Source organism: Lucilia sericata, unplaced genomic scaffold (genome assembly GCF_015586225.1).
Source record: "Lucilia sericata isolate MDLA Ls3-8-SP2 unplaced genomic scaffold, ASM1558622v1 Contig001094F_arrow, whole genome shotgun sequence".
Taxonomy (NCBI): Eukaryota; Metazoa; Arthropoda; class Insecta; order Diptera; family Calliphoridae; genus Lucilia; species Lucilia sericata.
In genome coordinates, this window is record NW_023995068.1 from 979 (window position 1) to 26,259 (window position 25,281).

Below are 25,281 nucleotides of genomic sequence, written 5' to 3' on the forward strand. Positions count from 1 at the left end.
TTAAGCTGGAGACTCATCCAGTTGAAATTGTTAGCCCCACCACACACCACTGTCCCACTATGTATAATATATCGTGTACAAGGGCTTTGCTTAAGTACTCGAGCTATCCAATCTCTTGCCATAGTAGCCCCGTTGAAGAATGACAGGTATCATGAATCATGCTCAATCAAACTTCGACAAATCACTGGTTAGAGCCGGCAGAAGGGGCGGAACCAACATCAGGTGAAAACACCCTATTGATGCTATGAGGAATGCCCTGTCCCCACCTGCAATCTCATCATCGAAAAACTCACCCCAGTGCATTTTATAACCTCTTAAAGTCGCCCAACTACACTACTAAGATGTCACTGTTGTTTCAGCAACAGCACCTAGGTACGTTATTGGTGTTTCGAAAAACACAGATCTATATTAAATTAGTCAGACCTATTTCAGGGGCCATAAAGACCTACTATTATAAGTTAATCATGTTTTAGAATAAACTCCAACACATTCAACCATGAAGGAAAATCGCCGATAAATTAAAGATTAAGGTATCACTCCATCCGTCATTCCGACATCACCACAGATACAACTTAGAATCCGTCTCATCCATTAGATACAAGTATCCGCGTACCAACGTATACACAATCTTTGTATTATCAGCACAAATCCGACATTTTATTAATCCAAAGCCTTGTCCTGCAGTTTGTACTGCCCCTAGTTTCTAGGAGCAGAAATTAAACTTATTCCGAAAAATTCAAATTTCACACCCCTTTCCGCGATTTTGGGTTTAAAACACAGCCACTAAGTGGATCGTGAAGGAAGCTAAACCAACTGACCAGCTAGGATAAAGTCCTGCGGGCAACTAGCCACCCGTAGTACCGGATTAAGTGGTTCTCTGGTTAGACCCCATGTCAAATCATACTAAGGACAAGACGAGAAGTGAAGTGACATCACCACTTTATAGTCCCGATAGACTAGAGGTACCTCTATACCCCCTGATTGCAGTACACAAAGATGGAATCTATCATCAAGGAAATATGTCAAGGGGGACATACCACGGGGGGCGGTTTTTGGAGATGGGTATATATTAGATTGTCATTCCGTTTGTAATTTCCACAATATAATTTTCCGATGCTTTATTAATTAATCCATGTCCGTCTGTCTGTCTGTTGAAATCAATCTTATGAAGACCCCCGACATCTTTGGGATCTAGATCTTCAACAATTTTATCTGACATACCTTCCTAATCAAAATCACGAAAATCGGTCTATAAATTACAGAGATATGAGCAAAAGTTCGAGACAACCTCTGAAAATTGCATCCAAAAATTTGTTTTTGAATGCAGACCATGAAAACAACAACAACTTTCAGACTGTGTTTGTTTGTGAGTATGTTGTTTTTGCTTGTTTATGACAAACAGTAAACCAATGAAAACAACAACAACGTTTAGTATTTGTGTTTGTTGTTTTGAATTTATGTTTTTGCCTTTAGGAAAATTTTAACAAAAATTTTAAAAAATTCTTAAATTTAACACCATGGTGAAGAGTATAGATGATTCGGCACAGCCGGATATAGCCCTCTTACTTGTTTTACATATAAAAAACTAATGAATTTAATAAAATACTTTCTAATAATGTTACTTTAGATAAAGATTAGCATGTTTATAGGTAATTAATTAAAAGTCAAGTAAGACCCAAGATGGTGACATGTTACGACGTGTATTGTAATTTAAAAGAAAAAGCACAATGTCACTAAAAGTAATACCATAAGGCAATACCCCGAAATAATTCATATGGTTGAATACCTTTTTAAATATTTTGTAAATACATTGTTTGCATTTTAAATATTTATATATTTTACAAAAAATAGCTTAAAGGAAAAAGGAAATATGTTAATAACCTGGTAACCAAAAGCAAAATGTGAATGTGCTGGTGATTAACAGCAAATAAACCAGCTTAATTTAATTATGAGGAATATTAAAAGCTTATGACAAAATATGTATATAATAAAACAAATAATAACAAACATAAATAAATGAACATTAAATGACACATACACACGCACACACATAAATGCTATAAAATTAAGAATTAAAAGGGAGAAATTCTTAATAAGCCTGTGTTAATAATTTGCTAAATAAAGCATGTAAATAAATTAATGATGCATAATTTATAAAGTTTTTTTATGAAGGCTTTCGTTTTTTTCATTACCTTCCACGAAACACTGGGCGTATGAGTAATATGTCAAATTGATGAATTTGCACAACGTGTAGCTCTAACTAAGCGTATGAGCAATATTTGATTTTGTTCTTTTTTGCAGTAGTTTTCACCAACATGCGTATCTTGTAATTAAAGTAAATGTAATAAAAAGATTTTTTTTTTACCAAAAACAAAGTTTGAGTAAAATTTTCAAAGAAATGTAACATTTGTTCTTGTCTGTCACTCTGCTTTAATTCTATTTTAAGAGGTCACGTTTTATGGCTGCTTGACCAATACGTAATTTCCACAAAAACGAAGACAAAATAATATAAAATTCCAACCAATAAATACTTTCAGCTGTTGGAGAAATTCTTTAATTGCAAATATTTGTGTGTGCTGCTCATGTATGCGCTATTATTTTCACATTTAATACATCTTCAAATAGTTTGCTTTTGTTGCTGAGTTTTTAAGCATGATTAAATACAGGTTGTCAATTTCTCACCCTCTCCCTTTATAATGAAAAGAAATTTAAGTTAAACTTTGATGAAATCTGTAACGTCTTTAAGATGAGCAGTTGAGACATAAAAGTTAAGGTTATTGATTTAATAAATTTAATAAATCATTTAGTTACAGTTTTTATTATAAAAAAATATAAAATTTTTATAAATATAGTACAAAGCTAAAGTTCAAAAAAATAAACTTGAATATGAACAAAAATCATATTATATAATTGGACTTCTTGGTCAAAAGTAATTTATGTCTTTATGGAAAATCATATGATCAATACCCTGTAACTATACTTTCTTTAATGCTTTAAAAATCTACACAATCATATCCCATTTATCCCTAATCACTCTTGACACTTATGTATGCTAAAAGCTGTAATAAGTATTCATTTAATTGAAACAGCTTGATATCAATGCTCTCACACCTTTAAACAAATTTTCCCTAAACATTATTTGCTATAAGTTTTGGAGTAAAATTGAAAACCTATTAACCTTAATAGTGAACAGTTATGTAGTTGACACGTTTATACGAAAGAAGAAAAACAAAAACACTGCATACTTACGCTTGCATGTGGTCCACCAAAACTATTGTGTCCGAAAACATACATATAATTATGTCGATTCACATCAGCATGAAATAAACCTGTCTGCATTAGTGGTCCAACGACACGTGCATCTGATAAAATATCTAAAACAACATCACGATGTTCCATGTTTGTAGCCTTAATGGGATTGTTGTACATTTCACTATATCTAGAAAATGAGAAAAAAAGAAGAAGAAAATAATAAATATAAAAGAGTTTGAAAAACAAAATCACAACAATAAATATGTAGATATAACGTGTCATAGAAAACTGTATCTGTAAAATAATTTATTATAGAAAAATTCTAATAATGTGTGAGAATAAATCGGAAATGCAAAAATATCTCACACAAAAACCATAAAATAGGAAAAAAAAAATAGAAAATATTTTAATAACAGCTTTAAATCCATTAGAGTATTTTGCAGATATACAAATTTACAAAATATATATACGTAGTATATAATTCCAGCAGTTTTGATGGTGGCTATGTATTGGAATGTTAGAAAGAAATTTGCGGTAAGATTTAATAAGTTGAGCAACTTTGAGTTCTTATTTTCTAATATAAGATATTCCGGTTTGTTTTGTAGTGTTCTAGTCTCACAGTTCACAGATCATGGTGCGAACCACTAGATGAATTTCTTCGGATCTTCTACTAACTTACTACGACAGCCAGAAGGCAATTAGGGCGATATCAGGCGATAGAACTAAATCTAAGACCGTATTGGACTGTAAGAAAGCTTTAGCTGAATACTCTCTTGGAATAATAACCATGAAGATCCTATGGGGTGACCCTGATGAGAGCAAGACGAAAAATCTCCTCAAAATGAGCAAGTCTGAAGTTAGTATGATGGTACGTATTCTGAGTGGACACACAGGACTACGAGCACATCTATGCAAAATTGGACGTGCGGATTCAGACGAATGAAGAGCATGTGGAGAGAACAGTGAAACTCTGGAGCACTTTCTTTGCCACTGCCAGGCATTCGTCGAAGTTAGATCCAAGTATCTTGGAAGTGATGTTATTCAGGAAATAACATTCCTGACTAACACTGATTGGAAGATTCTTAGGAATTACGTTCAGGAAACTGAGTTTCTGAACACTGAAAAATATTTTTTTTTCATGATAAGGAGCGCACAACAGGCCCGATAGTGGCCTAGGTGTATTTCTTCGGATTTGATGTAGTATACATTCTCCTATCGACCTACCTACTAACCTACTAACTTACTAACTTACTAACTTTCTAACTTACTAACTTACTAACTTACTAACTTACTAGCTTACTAGTTTACTAACTTACTAACTTACTAACTTACTAACTTGCTAACTTACTAACTTACTAACTTACTAACTTAATAACTTACTAACTTACTAACTTACTTACTTACTAACTTACTAACTTACTAACTTACTAACTTACTAACTTACTAACTTACTAACTTACTAACTTACTAACTTACTAACCTACTAACCTACTAACTTACTAACTTACTAACTTACTAACTTACTAACTTGCTAACTTGCTAACTTACTAACTTACTAACTTACTAACTTACTAACTTACTAACTTACTAACTTAATAACTTACTAACTTACTAACTTACTAACTTAGTAACTCATTAACTTACTAACTTAATAACTTACTAACTTAGTAACTCATTAACTTACTAACTTAATAACTTATTAACTTACCTGCTAATAAATTCTCAATTTTAAGAACTTTTTCTGGAACCGTTTTCGATTTATAGCGCCAAACATCTTTAATCAATAACATTTTTTTGAGAATTTTTGCCCACCAAAATTTTTTTGTTCGGATTTCACCTTGTTTTCAACAGACTGATGGCGCGGACATAAATAGGTCTTATGATCTAATAACCCAGAAAAAATTTCATATTTTGATAATAATTAATGTATATTTTGATAATAATTACTTGGAAATGAGTGGTCCTTATCAATACCCTTATTTCATTTTGTTGAAAAAGATTTGTTGCCAATAATTGGCCACCTGTCTATCAAATAAGAAGTTCGAGGTTCGAACCCTAACTTAATAGTTGCTCACCTATAAAGCAAGAACTTTGGCATTGCTGGCATATATAATACAGAAAATTTTTTCTTGAAACGATTTAGAATAAAAAAAATAAATCCTATTTTGATAACAGTTACCAGAACTATCAGGGATCTAAATATAAAACCAACAATTTGTTAACACATCTTGTTTGCATATGTATATGTGTTTGCTATGTGTAAGTAATTGAATTTTAAATATTAAATTTTAAACACTTTAGATTTACCATATAGATAAATGTATTAATATTCTGGTGTTGGTTTTTTCTTCACTTTATTATGTGCATATAAATGTATTTATCTGTATCTATGGCTATATTATACACACAAATACATATGTATGTATATCTATGAATGTTTGCATTTGTGTTTTTTTTTTTATAACCAAAGTGTTTTTAGATGTTTTTCTTAAGACACTTCATATAATAAATTATTTTAACTACAGACTAATATTGTAATTGAATACACATAAGTACTTATATATTTTTTTTAATGTGAAACCAAAGATATAAGAAAATTAAATATATCTGCACATAGGCTTTTCTTTATTGCGACAAGAAATTGAAAAGTATAAAAAAGGAGGTTTTTTTATTTGGGATATAAATAAATACATACGTATATATGTATGTACATTTTGAAATATTACGTTAATCATATAAGAAGTTTGAGTCAAACGGAATAATGTAAATCCCCATAATAGCTGTGTACAGTTGAATTTAAAACAAGTCATAAGAAAGAACCTCACAGTGGGGAGCAATAAGGACTATTGTTAATTTATCTATTATATTTGTTTCTATTAATTTATAGTTTATTTTATAATAAAGCTTCCAGTTCTGATAGTTAGTGCGTAATCCATTTCCCATAAACATTAGAGCACCTTCTAAAAACACATATTCACTAAAAATTAAATTTTTGATATTTTCCACAAAATAGTAACTTTCCTTTGTATTACTTATCTCGTCTATAAATTACACCAACTACAAAGACCACTAAATAGTCCTATACTAGTCTATCTGGGTACTCATAGTTAGACAAGAATGTTACTTTTAATTTGCTGTTTTCTTTCATTGCATTTGAGTAACTTGATATGATGACAACAAAAAACTTGCTGTTAGTAGAACTAAACGTATGTCAGTCAAAATTAACTCTGATATACGAAACTCTTTGGATAGACACAATTCCTTTAATGTTTCAATAGCAAATGTGCTCATGTAGAGATTTTCATTGCTAAGGACAACACTAAAAGTGTTGTCCTTAGATATCTAGAGTTAAATATCTAAAGGGAATTTAAAATTTATACCAATATTAAAAGTACTTAAATATTGTTTTAATTTTATACCCACATCTTTTTTCTCTCTTCTATAGAGGTCAAATATTTATTGTAATTTTAATAATAAGAATTATCTTCAAAACCACAATGTTCTTTTGAAGATAATTATCTTCTTTGAATACGGAGAAAAAATCAATTACACCTAAGGCCACCCCTTAACAGTTGCACAAAAAAAACTAATCATGCATTTCTTGTTTACTATACAATCAAGATCTTATAAAGCAAACAAGTAAAGAAAGAACATCAAAGGAAAAAAATATATACAGATATGAAATATAAACAAAAAACTAGCAAGAAAATATGGATAGTTATATACGATTATATGATATCCTACACTAGGTTAGGTTAGGTTAGGTTGATAGGAGGATGTATCTACATCAAATCCAAAGAAATACATCTAGGCCACTATCGGGCCTGTTGTGCGCTCCATTTTATGGAAAAATGTTTGTTGGTAAAAACGAAAACCTTATATGGTATTCACTAAATGTATTATCGTCCGATGTTCAGAAACTCAGTTTCCTGGACGTAATTTTCTAAGAAAGTGCTACAGAGTTTTACTGTCCTCTCTGCATGCTCTACGTTCGTCTGAATCTGCACGTCCAATTTTGTATAGGTGTACCCGTAATCCTGTGTATCCACTCAGAATACGTACCATCATACTAACCTCAGACTGGTTCATTTTGAGGAGGCTTCTCGTCCCGCTCTCGTTAGGGGACGTTATTCCAAGAGCCTTTATGGGTCACCTATATTTTATCACCCATAATTTTAATTCTGCCCTCGTGGCGTCAAATGGTTTTGCGTTCGTCACATTAACTAGCTCGAGCTCCCTTCCCTTTAAAGCTATTACATTCGCTCTTTCATTGCCGACTACTTCCGAGTGGCCTGGTACCCATATGATGTAAACCTAACTTCTGGGAGAGTATTCTGTACAATCCTATACGGTTTCAGATACAACATTATCATCTGATATCGCCCTAATTGCCTTCTGGCACTAGGTAAATATGTTAAGCCCTGTGGGCGCCATATTTATTCCAATCCAATTTACGCATTCCGTTATTCTCGGATATATCGGACTTCTGCCAGGAAGCTTGTGTTGTGATTTGGTAAACGGTGGTATATTTCTGTTTCTGGGTCTTCAATATAAAAACCCAGGCCCACTTTGTCTCCCAATTTAGAGCCATCCGTGTAGCAATGGATTCCTACTGGTATTTGCTTGTATCCTACACTAACTATTAACAATTTACCGTGATTTTGAAAGGTAGGACTATATAAGGGCCAGGCAAAATTGTTATTGAATTATTGACATATTTATGATGAATTATATTTCTTATTTATTTCTTCAGCAAATTTTTAAAATTCTTCTAGCAAACTTTATGACATATAGTGAGGAGGGAATTAGGAATTTATACTGATGTTTGTAATAGATATATAAGAGTTATACACAACTTAAAGTATAACAGTCGTCTGTACTTGTATCCCAATCTACTGGTGGGTATTTTGAAGATAATTCCGTGAAATTTGTCAAAACGACTTTACTCATTTCAGTTTTATATAACCAGAATAATTTCTATTTACATAAAACTAACAATTGCCAATTTTTTTTCTGTCTAGTTATCTTCTTTTGGACACTAACATGCTTTGAAGATGGCTAGATCATCTTAGAATTTAACAAAGACCTAGAATATTTACATTTTTAAGGGTTTACGACTATTAGTTCCATGTGTTATAAATGTAAGGATAAAATCAATATACATACATACCGCATATTTTTGGATTGTAGGTATAAAAACGTATACTTTTTACACAATTGAAGCAAATATTACTCATACGCCATGTATATTTTTTCAATTGCTCCCTAAAATATGCTACACAATACTACATCAATATAAGATTATTTAATAGTTGAATTAAATATTTATCATACGTCTAGGTGATGAAAACTTAATACATATGGGTAATTTCTTGTCCAGTTGGGTCAACTTTTTAAATAGATGTCTTTCGATTTTAAGATAACAAAAACGTCTCTTTTGAAAAAAATAGGGGAAAATTCTTGAGTTAAAAAGTAATTTTTTTGAAGGTGTCTCAAATTTTTGGTAAAAAATACTTTAAAAAAAAAGTAAAAAGTAGAAAATTTTATTTAACTATATAACAATAACACGCAGGAATTTGATATTAATAGCTGTCAATATTTATGATAAGAGCTATATGACCTTATCAATATACTTTCTAGATACCGCCAATATAATGCGAGTCCGCATTACATAGTTCAATATTTGTAGTTTTGTTACAAACTTCCAAACAAACCATAGAGGTGTAGGGTATTAAAAAAAAAACTCTAATATTAATACATCTGTAAAAGAGCATGTATATAAGTATGTATGTAATGTAGTGTAGTGATAGCAAACCTCAAACAACATTTGCCAAATAACAAATGTATATATAATAAATATACATATATGTATGTACACACACTTATGCATTCATCAAACCACAAAATCCTTTAGTATTTGCTTTATGATTCTATACCTTACACTTTTACTCTCGTTCTATCTCTCTTACTACTTGAGTTTATGTGCATTTGTAAGCATTTCCTTTTAGCAGCAAAAACATGCTTTGAAAATGAAAAAAGAGAATTTCTTGCTTTATTTTCAGATTTGTGCTTGTTCAATGTATTTGTAAAATATATAAGACTTTAAATATTTCCTCAATTTAAATAGCAAAAAGACAACTATTTACTGCGAGACAAACATATGTATGTATTTAAAGAAAGCGTATAAGAAACTAAATATTAGGAATAGTTAAATAAATACAAACAGAGAAGCTATGAAGTAAATAGATTTATAAAATTTTATATTAAGGATCAAAAACAAGATACTTTTAATTTTAACTGGCCACTACTGAGAAAAGAAGATAAAGTAATGTAAAGATGAAAAAAATCAATAAAAGGAAAATGAACCAATATTATCAATATGTGATAAGATATTTCCTTTTTAATGTATACTACCCTAATATACCAACAATACTAACACTCTCAGAAATGTCTATACTATAACGTAATAAGGTAAAATCTTCGCAAAAGCATTCTCTTTCACATACAAACGTAAATGCATACATACTTATGTGTGTACATATGTATATATCTAAACATTGCACACGTACTTAAATAACGATCTTAACAAAATAAACATTTCAAGGAAAATCTTATGATGTAAGAGCTTGTGCAATACACAAGCACATCTACTAATATGGTTACATAGTATGTGTTTGTAAAAAAATTAAGAAAAAAATAGGAAATGCAAGGGAAGGAAATTGTTGAGATTTCATAAGAGCTTGTTGGAAGACATTGATGGTGTGTTTGAGTAAAAAAACGAAACGAAAAAACTATGATTGCTTTAAAAAGAAGATTTTTTAAGCAACACTAGTAAGGGAAAGCTATAAATATTTGTTTACAAGTGGATAAACATTCCTTAATAAAAACCACAAATAAAAATAAGAGACAACACTTCTGCATTATAAATTTTATAATAAACTAAATGACATGTGGACATGTGTGCCAAAATAATACTTGATATGAGAAACCGGTGCACGATAGTCAAAAAAAAAAATAGTTTTACTAAAATTAGAAGTATAGAGTTAAAGATTACCTGTCATCTATCTAACTAGTTTAAAGGATATTAAAAAATATAATCTATAATTCATTTTGAGTTGAAAGAAAATATTAAATGATTTATTTTGTGTGAGTTATGGTTAATTTTATTTAAAATATGTTTAACTATTCAAAGTTTACAGATCAACATTCTAAAAATCAGTTGGATAGACATTGAAAGTGAATGTAAATCTATGTGGTATATTAAAATTTTCTGTAAATTTGGTACTGTAAATGAGACCTTTAATGGTCTATAATTTCTAATCAATTTTGGAACGACCGATTAGTTAAAAATATCTTCCAACTTTTGTATGTCAATAGAATGATTCTATATCGCTTTCTTAACTAGCTTCTTTCTTTTAGATCTAACCATATTTTAAACAGATAAAGTTACATATGCCATTCGTTTTGGCTCTATGACCAACATTTTAATATGTTTTTCAATTTCCATTTCATTTCCTTATACGTTCGTATATAACCTTATACATACGTTCGTTTATAACCAAGTGTAAGTTTAAATAAATATCATCAAGTATGAGTATAAACAATTTAATTACTTTCCTTCACATATTTACCCCTTAAGGCTCTTTAGTTATTTAGATTACTCAAGATATAACCTCTATAAATGAAACCAAAAAATATTTACCTTTTAAAGTTTCTTTAGTTTTAGTTACAACAGTTTTAACTCGCATTTGTCACCTGATCTTTGCTGAACACATAGTTCAACTGTATATGGTATTAAAACAATCTTTACCTGGCAAATATGTAGTCAAGTGGCAAGAAAACATAGTTTTTGTTTGGTTCTATGTACTACTTGCACAATAACAAAATACTTAAATAAATACATTAAGTAATATGCAGCTTGTAGAGATATACTAGATGCATATGTAAATATTTCGAAATACTAGGGTGGTATATGGAAATTAATAGCAATGTCTGTCTGTCCGTCCGTCCGTCCGTCTGTCTGTCTGTCTGTCTGTCTGTCCAGGTAAACCTTGATCAATGAAATTTGGCATTTTCTATGATACCAGAGACGAAGCCCACATACAACTAAATCTTATAATCGAATTACAGGTCGCAAGTTTAAATATAATTCAATGAAATTTAGCACATGATCTTCTATGGTACCAAAGACAAAGCCTATTGAAAATTGTTAACAGCGGTCCATTATTTCACCTAGTCCCCATACAACTTAACCCGACGAATTGGGCTTTTAAGTTCATAATTATGTTTAATACACTCGTATCTCGACAAAAGCTGCTAAACCAAGTTCTATACTAGCCTTAATGACCTTCATGAATTTTATAATTATAGGGTCTCATTTCACCATAGCCCCTATACAAAGCCCCCTTCAAAATTTGACTTAAAGGTCCACAATTTTATTCGAAAATAAACGGCTTAAGTACATCTGAGGCAAGGTACAATTCAACTTAAATGCTTTATAATGAAGACTAAATCACATTTTATTTTTGTAACAGGTATTATATGGTCGGCCTCGCCCGACTATAATTTCTTACTTGTTTTGTTTACAGGATTGTTTGGATGGTTGTTGTATCAACCTCCTCTCGGGGATTATGTTGAGGGAACAACAATCCAAGCTTTTAACCAACATTATCCCTTGTAACTAGTTGTAACAAGTTACTAGTACAGGACGAAAACTGCAAGGTGCTGGCTCCAATAGTAACAGATAGAAGTTCTGGCAAATCATCAGTTAAATCACTCCAAGTAGTCAATTGAAACTTCGAGTATCTTGTCCCGACTAGAATTACTGGTAAAACTTCTATATCCCGGGGATTGCAATAATGCCATATTAAGGGTTGTGCCCAAAGGTGACATGTACCGGAGCCATTTTTAACAAGTAAGAAAGTATAGTAGGGCGTGACCGACCATATGATACCCTAAACCAATTATGAATATTAAATGTGATTTATTTTTCATACACAGAGAAAACAGATTCGTTGTGATAACTGAATTTGTTGCCAATCGAATTTGGTCGGTTGCAACAACTATACTAAAATTCGATTAGAATTGCCGAATATATGGTAGAAGCAATGTTCTCTTGCTGAATTATTGGTACACACAACTGAATAAAAAATTCGAATTCGGTGTTAGTAACCGAAACTATTGGTTGGATTAAATAATAATAACTAACTTTATTTTTGTTTTTGGTTTTAAAATAGCTTTTATTAATTATTTTATTTATCAAAATACATAGAATAAAATGGTCATAGGCTGATAAGAACACAACATTTTTTCCATGAGATTATTGATCATTTATATTCATGAGATATACATATCTATGTATCATACACCAATCGGTCAGAACAGGTCAGAGAACCCTGAGTTATACCTCTCTAAAGGATTGAGCCATGCTGAATCCAAATTTTCTACATCACATCTGGGATTTGAGATATCGTTTCCTGGAGTTTCGAAACACCATTTTTGCCCTTTTTTGAGAGATTATAACAGCGCCAAGTCAATCTTATTTATAAAATGTTGTACACCATCTGAAAGTCCATTCTGCCTATCATCTAACATATCTTTTCTCTTCTTATCTTTACATAAAGTTTAAAAACACATGGTTTTCGGTATATTCATGGTATTAATAGCCTATGGTCCAATCGACACAAAATCACATTCTTATTCCATTTAACGATGTCTGTCCGTCCGTCAACTTCAACGGATGATATCTCAGCAATTACAGCAATTCAAAAAGTATTATACATATAGGCGAAAATGTAAAAATTGGGAATATATAACTTATAACATAAAAAATGTAATATAAAGGCGAAATGTACGAAAAAATGCAGTTTTTGTCAATTTATTTTTTTTTATCAAGCTTTAGGTGAAGATATCTCGAAAAAGAAAAAAGATATGTCACATTTTAAAGTTGACAGAATGTACTTTCAGATGATAACATACAACATTTTAAGATAAAGTTGTCTCAAAAAGTGCTAAAAATAGAGATTTTTCAAACTCCAGGACATGATATCGAATTCCAGATGTGATGAAGAAATTTTGATGACAGATTCGGATTCAGCTTTGCCGAATCCTTTAGAAAAGTATAATTAGTGCTGTGGGTTAAAAATTTTTCGTTCTGTGTCATGTTACCTTATATATTATATACGAATTATCAGCCTATGGCCACAATTATTATTAATAACAGAAATTATGGTGTTATCCTTTGCCATTTCTGGGCTCTTTCTTCTTTATACCAGCATAAAAGAGGTATTTGAGAGGGCGATACCTTGTAATGTATTTAAGCCACATATTAAGGACATTTGATGCACAATATTGGAAACCTAAAAGGACAATGTAGCAAATTGAATACATACATGTATGTACATATGTATGTAATTATAATTAATTATTATATACATACATACATGTGTATGTAAATACATAAACATTACTGTTCATTTATTAACATACATACATATGCACATGGAAATCATAAGATATCTTCTTAGTACTTACCATTAACGTCAAGATGCTGAGATAAAAACGTTTGGATCCATTTCCTAATTTTTCGTTTCTTTCGAATTATTTTTTAATAATAATTTTAATTTATTTTTTCAATGTCAAAAAAAGCTACTATTTATTCAGTTGGGATTTATAAAATTTGATTGCAAACACCAATATTTGGATTTCACTTATAAATTTGCTGAATTATTACCATTACATCTACCGAATTTATCCAAAAGTTTTGATAAACGTATGTTTCGTTTATGATAACTACTTAAATATTTATTGGAACTTCAATTCTATTACAATTATATTTTTATAGGTCTAGCTATAGAAAAACTGTTATGATGTAAGACTTTTAATAGTTAACACCAAATTTTTGTTAATGTTATTAAATTTCTGTAATTACCACCAATTTCCAACACATCTTTTTTCTGTGTGTAATAATTTATTGTTCCGATACATTTAAGCAATTTATGGATGAAAAACTAATTTTCTGAAAGAGGCTTTATATGGGGGCTAGGGGCAAATATGGACCAAGTCCGATAAAGTTTTGTGAATATATTTATATAATATTTATTTGTGCTGAATTTCATCGCGATGTTTATGTTTATAAGTTAATTTTGGACATTCAAGTAATTTTCTAAAGGGGACTTTGTATGGGTGCTAGGGTCAAATGAGGCCCGATCTTTATGAAATTTGGCAAGGTCATCAAGTCTTGTATAAAACTTAGTTGTGCCGCTTTATCGATATACAGGTATATTTAACATAATTATGAGCTCAGAAGTCCTTTTCGGGGGTGCTGTTGTATAGGGGCTAGGTGAAATAATGGACCGATTTTTAACATTTTCAATAGGCTTCGTTCTTGGGTCAAAAAAGCGTGTGTGCCAAATTTGCGAACAAGGTTTACATGGACAGCCAGCCAGACGAATGGACGGACGGACATATCTAAATCGACTCAGAAAACGATTCTAAGCCGATTTGTATACTTTAAGGTGGATATAGGACGAATATTTTTGTATATTACAAACATCAGCACAAACCCAATAAATAAAAACCACGAATTTAATGTTACATACCCTATAGACACGTCTAATCTTAACTAAAAGCACCATTTAAGGAATTGAATATTCAGATGATCAATTGTCTTTAATTTGGTAAAAAAATCAAGATATCACACGATCAAACGTTGAAAATTATAGTTTTTTTTTTATAATAACTGGACAGTTGTTATTTTTTGCAGCAGTCTAATGTAAACATACTATAAATATAAAGAAACTTAAAAACACATGTCTTTGTCACCATAAGAAACCCAAAAAAAAAAAATATAACAAGCTCAAGGAAATCTGCAGCCAACACAGATAAAAGTTTGAATTTTCTTTTATTTACTGCAAGTAAATAGCTACATGTTGGAACACATCCATAAGGAATACAGTGTATGACAAAAAAAGCAATCTAAGATGTTATAGAATAGTAAACAAAAGAGCAGATTTCAGAGATAAGTGTAACCCAAATACATACTTATATATAAATGGTGCTGGCATGAGGTAAATTATAATATCATACTGAGATTTAAACAATTATCATTAATTTTATTTAACAGACACTGTAATCACTAACCCCCTAAAAACTTATATCTTTGGAACATTTATTTTGTAAGACCAAAATATGTATTTTTTGTTTGCATATATGCATGTGCTTTTACATTAAGAATGTTGTTATCCACAGCATTTATCTCATAAGTTAGGGCCAACATTAAGGTTTAACACAACTCCATTTCTCTAATACAACTGAATATAGTATATACATAGGCGAGTAAGTATGAAACTTTTCCTACACACATATTCTATGTGTAAGTTAGTTGACAAAGAGGCTCGGTCATAAGAAGACAAAATCTTAAGTAAAAGAAAATCTTTACCAAAGTAGCATGTTTACCTGTACTTTTTGTTCACTTCTAAATAATGTTGATGTCATGGTTTGTTGTTATTATTGTTTAACAGGTAATAAAGTGCAAAATAGTTGTTTCTACTGTTTATACAGCAGCACCAGCCATAGTAAGCAATCTGTAGCTTAACAGTACCAGTTATATGCTATTTTACCAGCACTTGAATTTAACCTCTTGTTTAGGATTGTTTTCCTTTTCCTAGAGTGTTGTTTGTATGAATGTGTGCTGTGGCTCGTTAACCCACATATTATAAGTGTGGACCATGTACACAAATGCAATCAACATGCAATTGCTTCCCTTTCCTTCAACTCATACACACACATTCACACGCTAGAGCATAAAACACAAACATGTGTTTTTCATGATGTTTGTTTGGATATTTACTTAGTGGATAGTGTAAGTTTTTTTTTTCAAACCACATGTATGTGTAATATCATTTGGTTTTTTTTAAAGAGGGACTGGAGAGGGTGCTTATCAAAAGCCTCTTAAACTCTTTACAAAAATATGTGTTCCAACACTTCAATATTTTTGAAATACAAAAATTTGTGTGTTTGTTTTTTTTTTCTGCAATATACCTATGCTATATCGTTAAGTTTATTTGTAATCTCGTATACTTTTATCGATTCCAAATTCATACAAAGAAATTACAAAATGATATGCTGCATAATTAACATTGGGTGTTTTAAAGCAACCTCAACTAACCGTGGTCTATTTCCTATGTGTGCCATCCAGGTGGCACCATTTGTATATGGCTGACGTCGTTTCATGTTTAAGTACTTTGCTCAAGACCCTCATCTTGGTGTATTGCAATCCCGAGGTAAAGAGGTGCTACCAGTACCTCTAGTCTGCCGGGACTATAAACTAGTGATGAAATTTCACTCCCTGGCTAGTCATAGAATGATTTGACATGTGGTCTAACCAGAGCACCACATAATCTGGTACTACGGGTGGCGAGTTGCCCGAAGGACTTGTCCTGGCTGGTCAGTTGAGGTTCCTTCTGGATCCTGTGGTTTAAACCCAAATTCGCGGGAAGAGTAAGTTGCGGTTAAAAGACTGATGCACGGTGAAATCTATAATCAGGAAAGGTTCGGTGCTGTTGCCGATTAACAACAAATACCCCTCAGAGGAGTGACTGTGGGACTAAGCGTTGGTAATGAGTTGGTGTTAATTATATATGATACAGAATGAAAGCAGGGGTATACGGAACTTACCGTTCCGAATACCTAGAGTGAGTCTCTTATGAATGTGTTGGATAAATGAGAAGTGTGTTGAGTTGAATGGTGATGGATGAAAGGTATCTTATACAAGTGATACCATTGAATTGTCCTTCTGTGTCCAAGTATGTTTAGAGTAAACTCTGTGTCACTGTGAGTAAGGATAAAGTCTCGGCTTATTTTTCGGCTTCGGTCTACCGGTTACGTCTCCAGATGCTGCTGCCAACTCAACAGAGGTCATCCCATCAGCGTGGTTGTAAACGGAAGTGATATTTTTGCATCTCGGAAGTTAAGCAAACGGGGCAGCAGTACTTGTGTAAAGTGCACTTATTCTGGACCAGAAATTCCATTTAAAAATTGCCACCTGCGTGTAAGTAGCACAATGGGGCGGTGATGAGTCGTTACAAAAGCTCACACAGAGGTTGAAAAAGACCACCGTGAAATAGGACAACACGGTAGGTGTTCACGTAAATCACTTCGACATTAATTAATCTGCAGACCCTATCTGAAGTATTTCTACTTGACGTGATAGAGAGCAATAAAAGCTGATACGGATTTTGGATATTAATGTTTTCAATTCTCTTACAATTTTTATTAAAGAAGGATGTCATTGCTGACCAGTGTAGTAGAAGGACAGGAATATAGTATATCAGGGGGGCTCCAAAATAAAGGTTACTGATGTTTCTAACGAAAATTATAGATTTTAAGATACCATTTTTCAAAAGTTTCGTTCTAGTCGATAAAAATGGCCTTTTTAAATTGGTCATTTGTATGGAAGCTAGGCTAAATCATAGACCGATATCACCAAGACAACTTCAATAAACAAAATCTTAAACGTTCAAGAATCTAATAAAGACACATCATGCCTAAACTTACTCTTGATCTACGACCAATGTTTTGATGGATGTGCTATAACAGGAATAAAAATATATGTGAATACTTTTATCGGTCTGCTATAACTTTTTCTTTCTGGTGACAATATATGTTTGTGCTGCAGTCTAATAATGATGCTGCAGCATACTATTTTAAAAGCAACACAAGTGTTGGTGTGAAAGGTATTTGTAAAGACCTTGAGGTCAAATATGTTAAGTGTAGTAGCGTTAAAGAATATTTCACACTATTATGTATTTTCCATAAATTTATAATATTATAATTGAAAACAGCAGCAGTCTCAAACACACACTCATGTTTAAATAAATAAATAAAAAAAAAAATAATAATGAAAGGGGAAGTTAGAAAAACATATATAGAATACAATGAAAAACAAGTAAGAACTTATAGTCGGGCGTGGCCGACCATATAATACCCTACACCTTTGACAAAAATATAATGTGATTTATTTGCCATAATAAAGCATTTAAACTGAATTGTACCTTGCCTAGATATACATACTTAAGTTTATTGTTGAATAAAATTGTGGACATTTAGGTGAAATTTTGATGGGGACTTTTCATAGGGGCTATGGTCATATGAGGACCTATTATTATGGAATTCGTGAGGGTCATCAAATCTTGTATAGAACTTGGTTTTTTGCAGCTTTATGTCGAGATATGAGTATATTAAACATAATTATGAACTTAAAAGCCCTATTCGGCGGGTTCAGTTGTATGGTGGCTTGGTGAAATAATGGACCGATGTAAACCATTTTCAACAGGCTTCGTTTACCATAAAAGATCATGTGCCAAATTTCATTGAATTATCTCCAAAATTGCGACCTGTAGTTTGATTACAAAGTTTAAAAGCCCTATTCGGGGGGTTCAGTCGTATGGGAGCTGGGTGAAATAATGGACCGATGTTAACCATTTCAATAGATTTATTCTACGGTACCATAAAAGATCATATGCCAAATTTTATCGAATTATCTCCAAAATTGCGACCTGTAGTTTGATTACAAAGTTTAAAAGCCCTATTGGGGGGTTAAGTTGTGTGGGTGCTAGGTGAAATAATGGAACGATCTTAACCATTTTCAATAGACTTCGTCCCTGGGACAATAGAAGATCATGTACCAAATTTCATTGAATTATCTTCAAAATTGCGACCTGTAGTTTGATTACAAGGTTTACATGGACGGACAGACAGACAGAGGGACGGACATAGCTAAATCGACTCAGAAAATGATTCTGAGCCGATTGGTATACTTTAAGGTATAGGACTAATATTATTGTGCGTTACTGAAGTGGTGTAGGGTATAATTATTTAAATTCAAAATATGTTTTAGGAATTTACAAAATGTCCTCCCATATCGTGTTTAAAAAGAAAGTCAAAACAAACCGTTTAAATAACTTTTAAACATTTACATTTATTTAAAAAAAATAATTTTAATGAGTTATACATACATATGTATGTATGTATGACATTACACACATTCTTATAGTTTGTTTTAACGCGGAAAGCTTAGCACTATTAGCTGTTATTTAAAACTAATAGAATAATAATATTATAATAGTATAATGCCTGTCATAAGCCTTTTAATGTGTTTCGTTATAAAAAAAAATATCTATAAATGTATGTTTTTCTGCACGTAGGATTAATTAAAGATTATTGCTGTGATATCACAGCCACATAGAATTGCACTCAATGAATAAATGATAAATAAATAAGGAGAAAATACTGTTATTGTACGTCCTTGATAAATAATGACATCTTTTGTTCTTTTTATTTTCAAGGCAAACATTTAAAGGATTTAATTAACTATTGTCTGTATTTTTTTCTTCTTTATAATTCACGCAAAATGAACAATATAATTTTCCTTTTTACTGTTTGTTTTAATAACAGTTTAAATTAAAAAGAAAAAAATAATAATTTTAAATGTACATTTCTTGAGAATTATATATTAAATAAAGTACTTGGTTTATTTATAAAGGATTTAATTGGTTTTTTGTGGAAATAAATATCATACCCTAAGCAGTGGGTTCAACAGTTAACTAACAAAAACTAAGTCCCTGGTTCTTAGTCTCGCAGGTTCTGTTTTATTTTCCGAAAAAAAAAAACAACTACTAACTTAACTGCCTTATTGTAAGTGACAGTGGTAAGTACTTGCCTGTAATGACATCGCTTTGTTAAAATAATGGCTTAAAATATCAATAAGTTAGTAATGAAAAGTGGCTTTATTCTTCTTTTTATAGCTGTTTTCTAGATATAACAATTTTAGTATTAGAGATAGATGTCACACCCACTTATTCTAGATTTTATTCCCATATATTTATATTGAAATTTAAGTCACTCCTGCAAAATTTGATGACTCTAGCTGTTCTAGTTTCCCAGTTATACGAATTTTAGTATTTGATTAATATGGAAGATGTTACGCCCACAAATAATAAACTGCCCATTTTTGCCCAACATAAAATGGGCATATACACATGTAGGGGAGAGCTCGGATTACATCATAGTGTGTACTGCGGTCTGTTCTGTTTTGTTCTATAGGAGTTAACTACTAGATTTGGTGGAAGTTAACTACTAGATTTGGTGGAAATTTTTAACTTTTTTCCAAAAAAATTTTAAAATTTTTTTAAAGCTCAATTTAGCTCCCGAGATTTAATAGTGTCAAGAGTAGTAAATTGACTTTAAAATCGGTGAGCATTCCTAAAATATGGCCCACAGTACACTGTATTATTCTGAAACTAAATGTTTTTAAACAACAGTGCTTCCGAACCCGAAGGCAAAAGTCTATAAAGTTTAAAATAAAATTTATTGTTACTAAAGTAACAATAAATTCCAGAAATTTTTTCAATTACCATAACTAACATCATTTAGTGTACGTTTTAGCATTCTATTGGAAAAAGATACGAGAGTCGGTCTTATTCACAAACTAGTTCTAAGAATGTTAGCCAATAGAATTGAAACCAAATTAATAAACAACTCTCGCATATTTGTATAGTAAAATACATGCATAGTTATAATAAACATAGTATATGTAAAATAAACATCATAAAACATATTTTTTTATATAGCGCTTCCGTGTCGGAAATGCTAAAACAATTCATAAATTGTCTGTTAGAGTCAAGTGGAATGTATTTAGTAGTTGAACATCATCATACTTGTGTATTGTTATAAATAAATATATAAATATTTGTCTGTATAACCGTCTAACTGTCTGTCTTTATGTCTGACTATCTGTCAGTTTATTTGTCTTATAATATATTATTACATGTTATTTTATGCTTTTGCGAAAAAAAAAATATTCATAACTACTGCAGACTTAGAACGATGTTAACTTGTTTATGAATATAAATAAAGTGGTTAAATACAAATGTGTTTTTTATTAATATTATACAAAGGTAGTTTATTTATGAAATATTATTTTATTCTCAAATTAAAAACATGAAACGTTATTAACATAGATATACATACATATAATAGAACTGCTCACAGAAAAAATGACCAAAGGTTGGTCGATCCAAGCAAAGTTGAAACAAGGGAAAGAATTCAACTAGTTGCAATAGAATACATCCTTGAATTCATAGATATACAGACAAACAAACACATATACATATATGCAATTTCTAGCAGACTGTTATAATAATTTTTAAAAGCACACATCTAATAAACAACTATATGATATATTTTAATTGATGCTGAAATATGCTTAAAACTTATTAAAACTATTTTATACCTTTTTCTAAAAATAAAAAACTACAGGTATATATATACACACACTCATATATATCTGCTTGTTTATATACATTACATATTTTCTACTTAATTTTCTCTTGGGAAACTGATAACCATACGTAATTAACTCTTTATACATGTATTTCATGCATTTTAAGTATTTAAAAATATATTTACTACAATACAAAAATTTTACTACTTGCGTTAATATAAAACCAGAGCTGATTATAAATGACCTGAAGCAATTGCTGTGATATCAGTGAACATCTTATTCTATCATTACAATTTTATTATTCCAATTTAATGGACAAAAACTGCTTAATGAGTATTTATCAGAAAATAATGGGGTGACAAAAGAATACTTAATTATAATTTAGTTGAATGTGCAAAAAATATACGTTATAAAATGTTTTTTGGTAAAAATTTTAATAGTAATTGACTTTAGAGAATATTTAAAGGTCATAGAAAATGACCATTTAACCGGCTCCCTGGGTGAACATTGTAAATGAAATTATGACATGTTAAAGAAAATTAATCATAAACTCGAAAACCATAAACCAGTCTCTGGACTATATATTAGGCTACGCTATAGTTTGGATATAATCCTAGACTAGACTATAATCTATATAAATAATTATGGACTATGGTCTAAACTATAGTCTGAACTATTGACTACTTAGACTAGACTATAGCCTGTGCTGTTGAAAAGACTATAGTCTACACTATAGTCTGGCCTATGGTCTGGACTATAGTCTGGAATATATTCTGGGTTGTATACTAGACTATAGACTGGACTATAGTTTGGACTATAGAAACGACTGTAGTCTGGGCTACAGTATGGACTATAGTCTGGGTAGTAGTCAGGGCTATAGACTAGATTATAGTCTGGACTAGACTATAGTCTGTATTATATTCTGGCCTATAGTCTGGACTATGGTCTTGATTCTAGTCTAGGTATAGACTATACTATAGTCTGCTCTATAATCTAGACTATAGGCTGGACTATAGTTTGGATTACAGAAACAACTGTAGTCTGGGCTATAGTATGGACTATAATCTGGGTAATAGTCAGGGCTATAGACTAGACTATAGTCTGCATTATAATCTAGACTATAGGCTGGACTATAGTTTGGGCTATAGAATCGACTGTAGTCTGGGCTATAGTATGGACTATAGTCTGGGTAATAGTCAGGGGTATAGACTAGATTATAGTCTGGAATATATTCTGGGCTATAGACTAGACTATAGTCAGGATTATATTCAGGAATATAGTCTGGGCTACAGACTAGACTATAGTCTCGACTACAGACTAGACTATAATCTCGACTATAGACTAGGCTATAGTGTCGACTAATGACTAGATTATAATCTCGACTATAGACTAGATTACAATCTCGACTATAGACTAGATTATAATCTCAACTATAGACTAGACTATAATCTCGACTATAGACTAGACTATATTCTCGAATATAGGCTAGACTATTATAGAAAAGATATAGTCTGGACTATAAACTAGAATATATCCTCGATTGTTGATTAGTCTATACACTATAGTCTCCGATATCTGCTAGATTATAGTCTGAACTATATTCTAGACTACAGTCGGTACTATAAAGTAGACTATAGTCAGAACTACAGATTGGAGTATATATTATAATTAAGTATATACTAAATTATAGTCTAAACTATACACTATGCCATAGTTTAAATTCTACACTAGACTATAAATTTAACTATAGGATAGTCTATAGGCTAGACTCTGGGGTGGACAAAAGTTTAGTCTGGGAAATATACTAGACAGTAGTGTTTATTGTAAATAAGAAAGTAGAGCGAACTATAGACTAGACTATAGTATGATTTTTAAAATAGACTTAAGTCTCTTCTATAGGCTACTGCCAGTATGGACCGTTGTCTACACTTACATAATTCTGAACTGTGGGATGAACTATAGTATGGGCTGACCTATAGTATGGTCTGAACTGTAGTTTCTAAATCTGTTAAATTGGTTTTACCTCATTGAAAAACACACTAGCAATGTCTCATTTAAAAATGACTATGTGTGAAAAAATATCATTTGCTATTTATGCACTTTTTCAATTTTCCACGCTATTTGTTATTGTCGGTGAAATTAGCAAAATTAGCATTTCTCCTCGTCAGCTTTTTACATTAACCGCATAGATATATATTATTTACTATTCTTAAAAACGAAGTGCATGGTTTTTATTATTTCCTTATTGTTCGTTTATTTTTTTAATGATTATTTTGAAATTACATTATTTATTGTAATCTGTGTTTATTTGCTCTGCATTTTAATTCACTAGTGTATTTAAAAGTTTTTGCTATTTCATTGCACTTGTTCTTGTTAGTAGTCCGATAGAGCCAAACTTATCAAAAGTGTAGGGGCCAGATTAGAAAAGAGAATTGATGTAATATGTTAGTGACTCCACATAATTAGTGTATAAAGAACAGCGCTATAGGGGATATATTTAATGTTTGGAACGAATATATAAGTCTGGATACCCATAGTTCAAAGTCTCCACATTTTCTACAAAGCTGAATAAATGTTAATTTTAAGGAATACTATTCTAACTATGATAACGATAGAAACAAACAAAAATAACTTTGTCAAATTTGGCCCTTCCTGCCTTCGAAAAGAAAATCTTTCTTTTTAACATCTTTCTTTTTAATTAAAAGTTGGCAACCCTTGGAATAGAACGTATTTTTTTTCAGTGCTTAAATCGGTTAACTTAAATATAAAATAAAATATAAAAAACACTTATACAAATATAAAAAACTTTGTAAATAAACAAAACAAAACGTAAAGTGTTGGAAAAAAATAAAATATGCCTAAAAAAACAGCTCGTCGCAGTATTGCAAATAAACAAATTATGTATTGTGATGAATGCGAAAATGAAATCAAAGAAGAAACTGATGGTTACATACAATGCGACAAGTGTGCAAAGAACTTTCATGCTCAGTGTTCTACTTTAAGTAGAAGAGAATTCGATAGACTGTTAAAAAATGAAAATGAACCTTTTAACTGTCACTTTTGTAAAGAAAGAGGAGGTGAAATTCGGCAAGAATTAAATACAATTAAAAGAGAACTTAAGAAACTCGATAAACTTGAAAAATTAGATCAGCTGACTGAATCTATTAATTTTATGTCCGCAAAATTCGACGAGTTATTTACAGATGTTGCCGAAAACAAAAAGAAAATAACTGAAATTGAGAAAGAAAACAAAATATTAAAATCAGAAATTAAAACATTGAAATCTTCAGTGAAAATTTTAAACGAACATCGAATTAAAAACGATTGTATTATCAGTGGTTTAAAAGTTGAAGAAAGTACTAGTGCTGTAGAAGCTGTGAAGAACATTTCCAAAGAAGTTGGAGTTTTATTTCAAGACAACGATGTTGAGGATGCTTATTTTCTAAAAAATAAAAGTAAAAACAATGATAAAAAAACAGTTGTGGTCAAATTTGCTTCTAAAATCCACAAAGAAAAACTTATGTCAATGAAATCTAAGCTCAAAGAAAATGATGAAACAAAAAAAGTATATGTAAACAACTTTAACAGCAAAGAAACCATGAATCTTTTCTTTTATGCCAAAGCCTTGAAATCGATTGGATATCAATTTATTTTTATAAGAAATGGAAGAGTTTTCTGCAAAAAAACTGAAATGTCTAAACAGCAGTTAATTCATGACGCGGATGATGTTGATGCAATATTGTTAA

General features: G+C 31.0%; 1 protein-coding gene across 3 annotated transcripts in view; it reads right to left on the reverse strand.

Moving 5' to 3' along the window:
* Positions 1-1,672: 1,672 nt before the first annotated feature.
* Positions 1,673-25,281, reverse strand: part of LOC119609953 (neuroligin-3-like) — a 100,949-nt gene continuing 77,340 nt past the window's right edge. The window contains exons 7-8 of one of the 3 annotated variants that reach the window (XM_037965004.1): positions 3,250-3,439; positions 1,680-2,689 (exon numbers count right to left, since the gene is read on the reverse strand). In XM_037965004.1, the coding sequence (XP_037820932.1) occupies positions 2,657-2,689; positions 3,250-3,439 (223 nt within the window). In that variant the 3' untranslated portion in view covers positions 1,680-2,656. Of the gene's footprint in view, positions 3,440-25,281 lie in introns of all 3 variants that reach the window. The other 2 variants (XM_037965005.1, XM_037965003.1) reach the window with 2 other exon arrangements.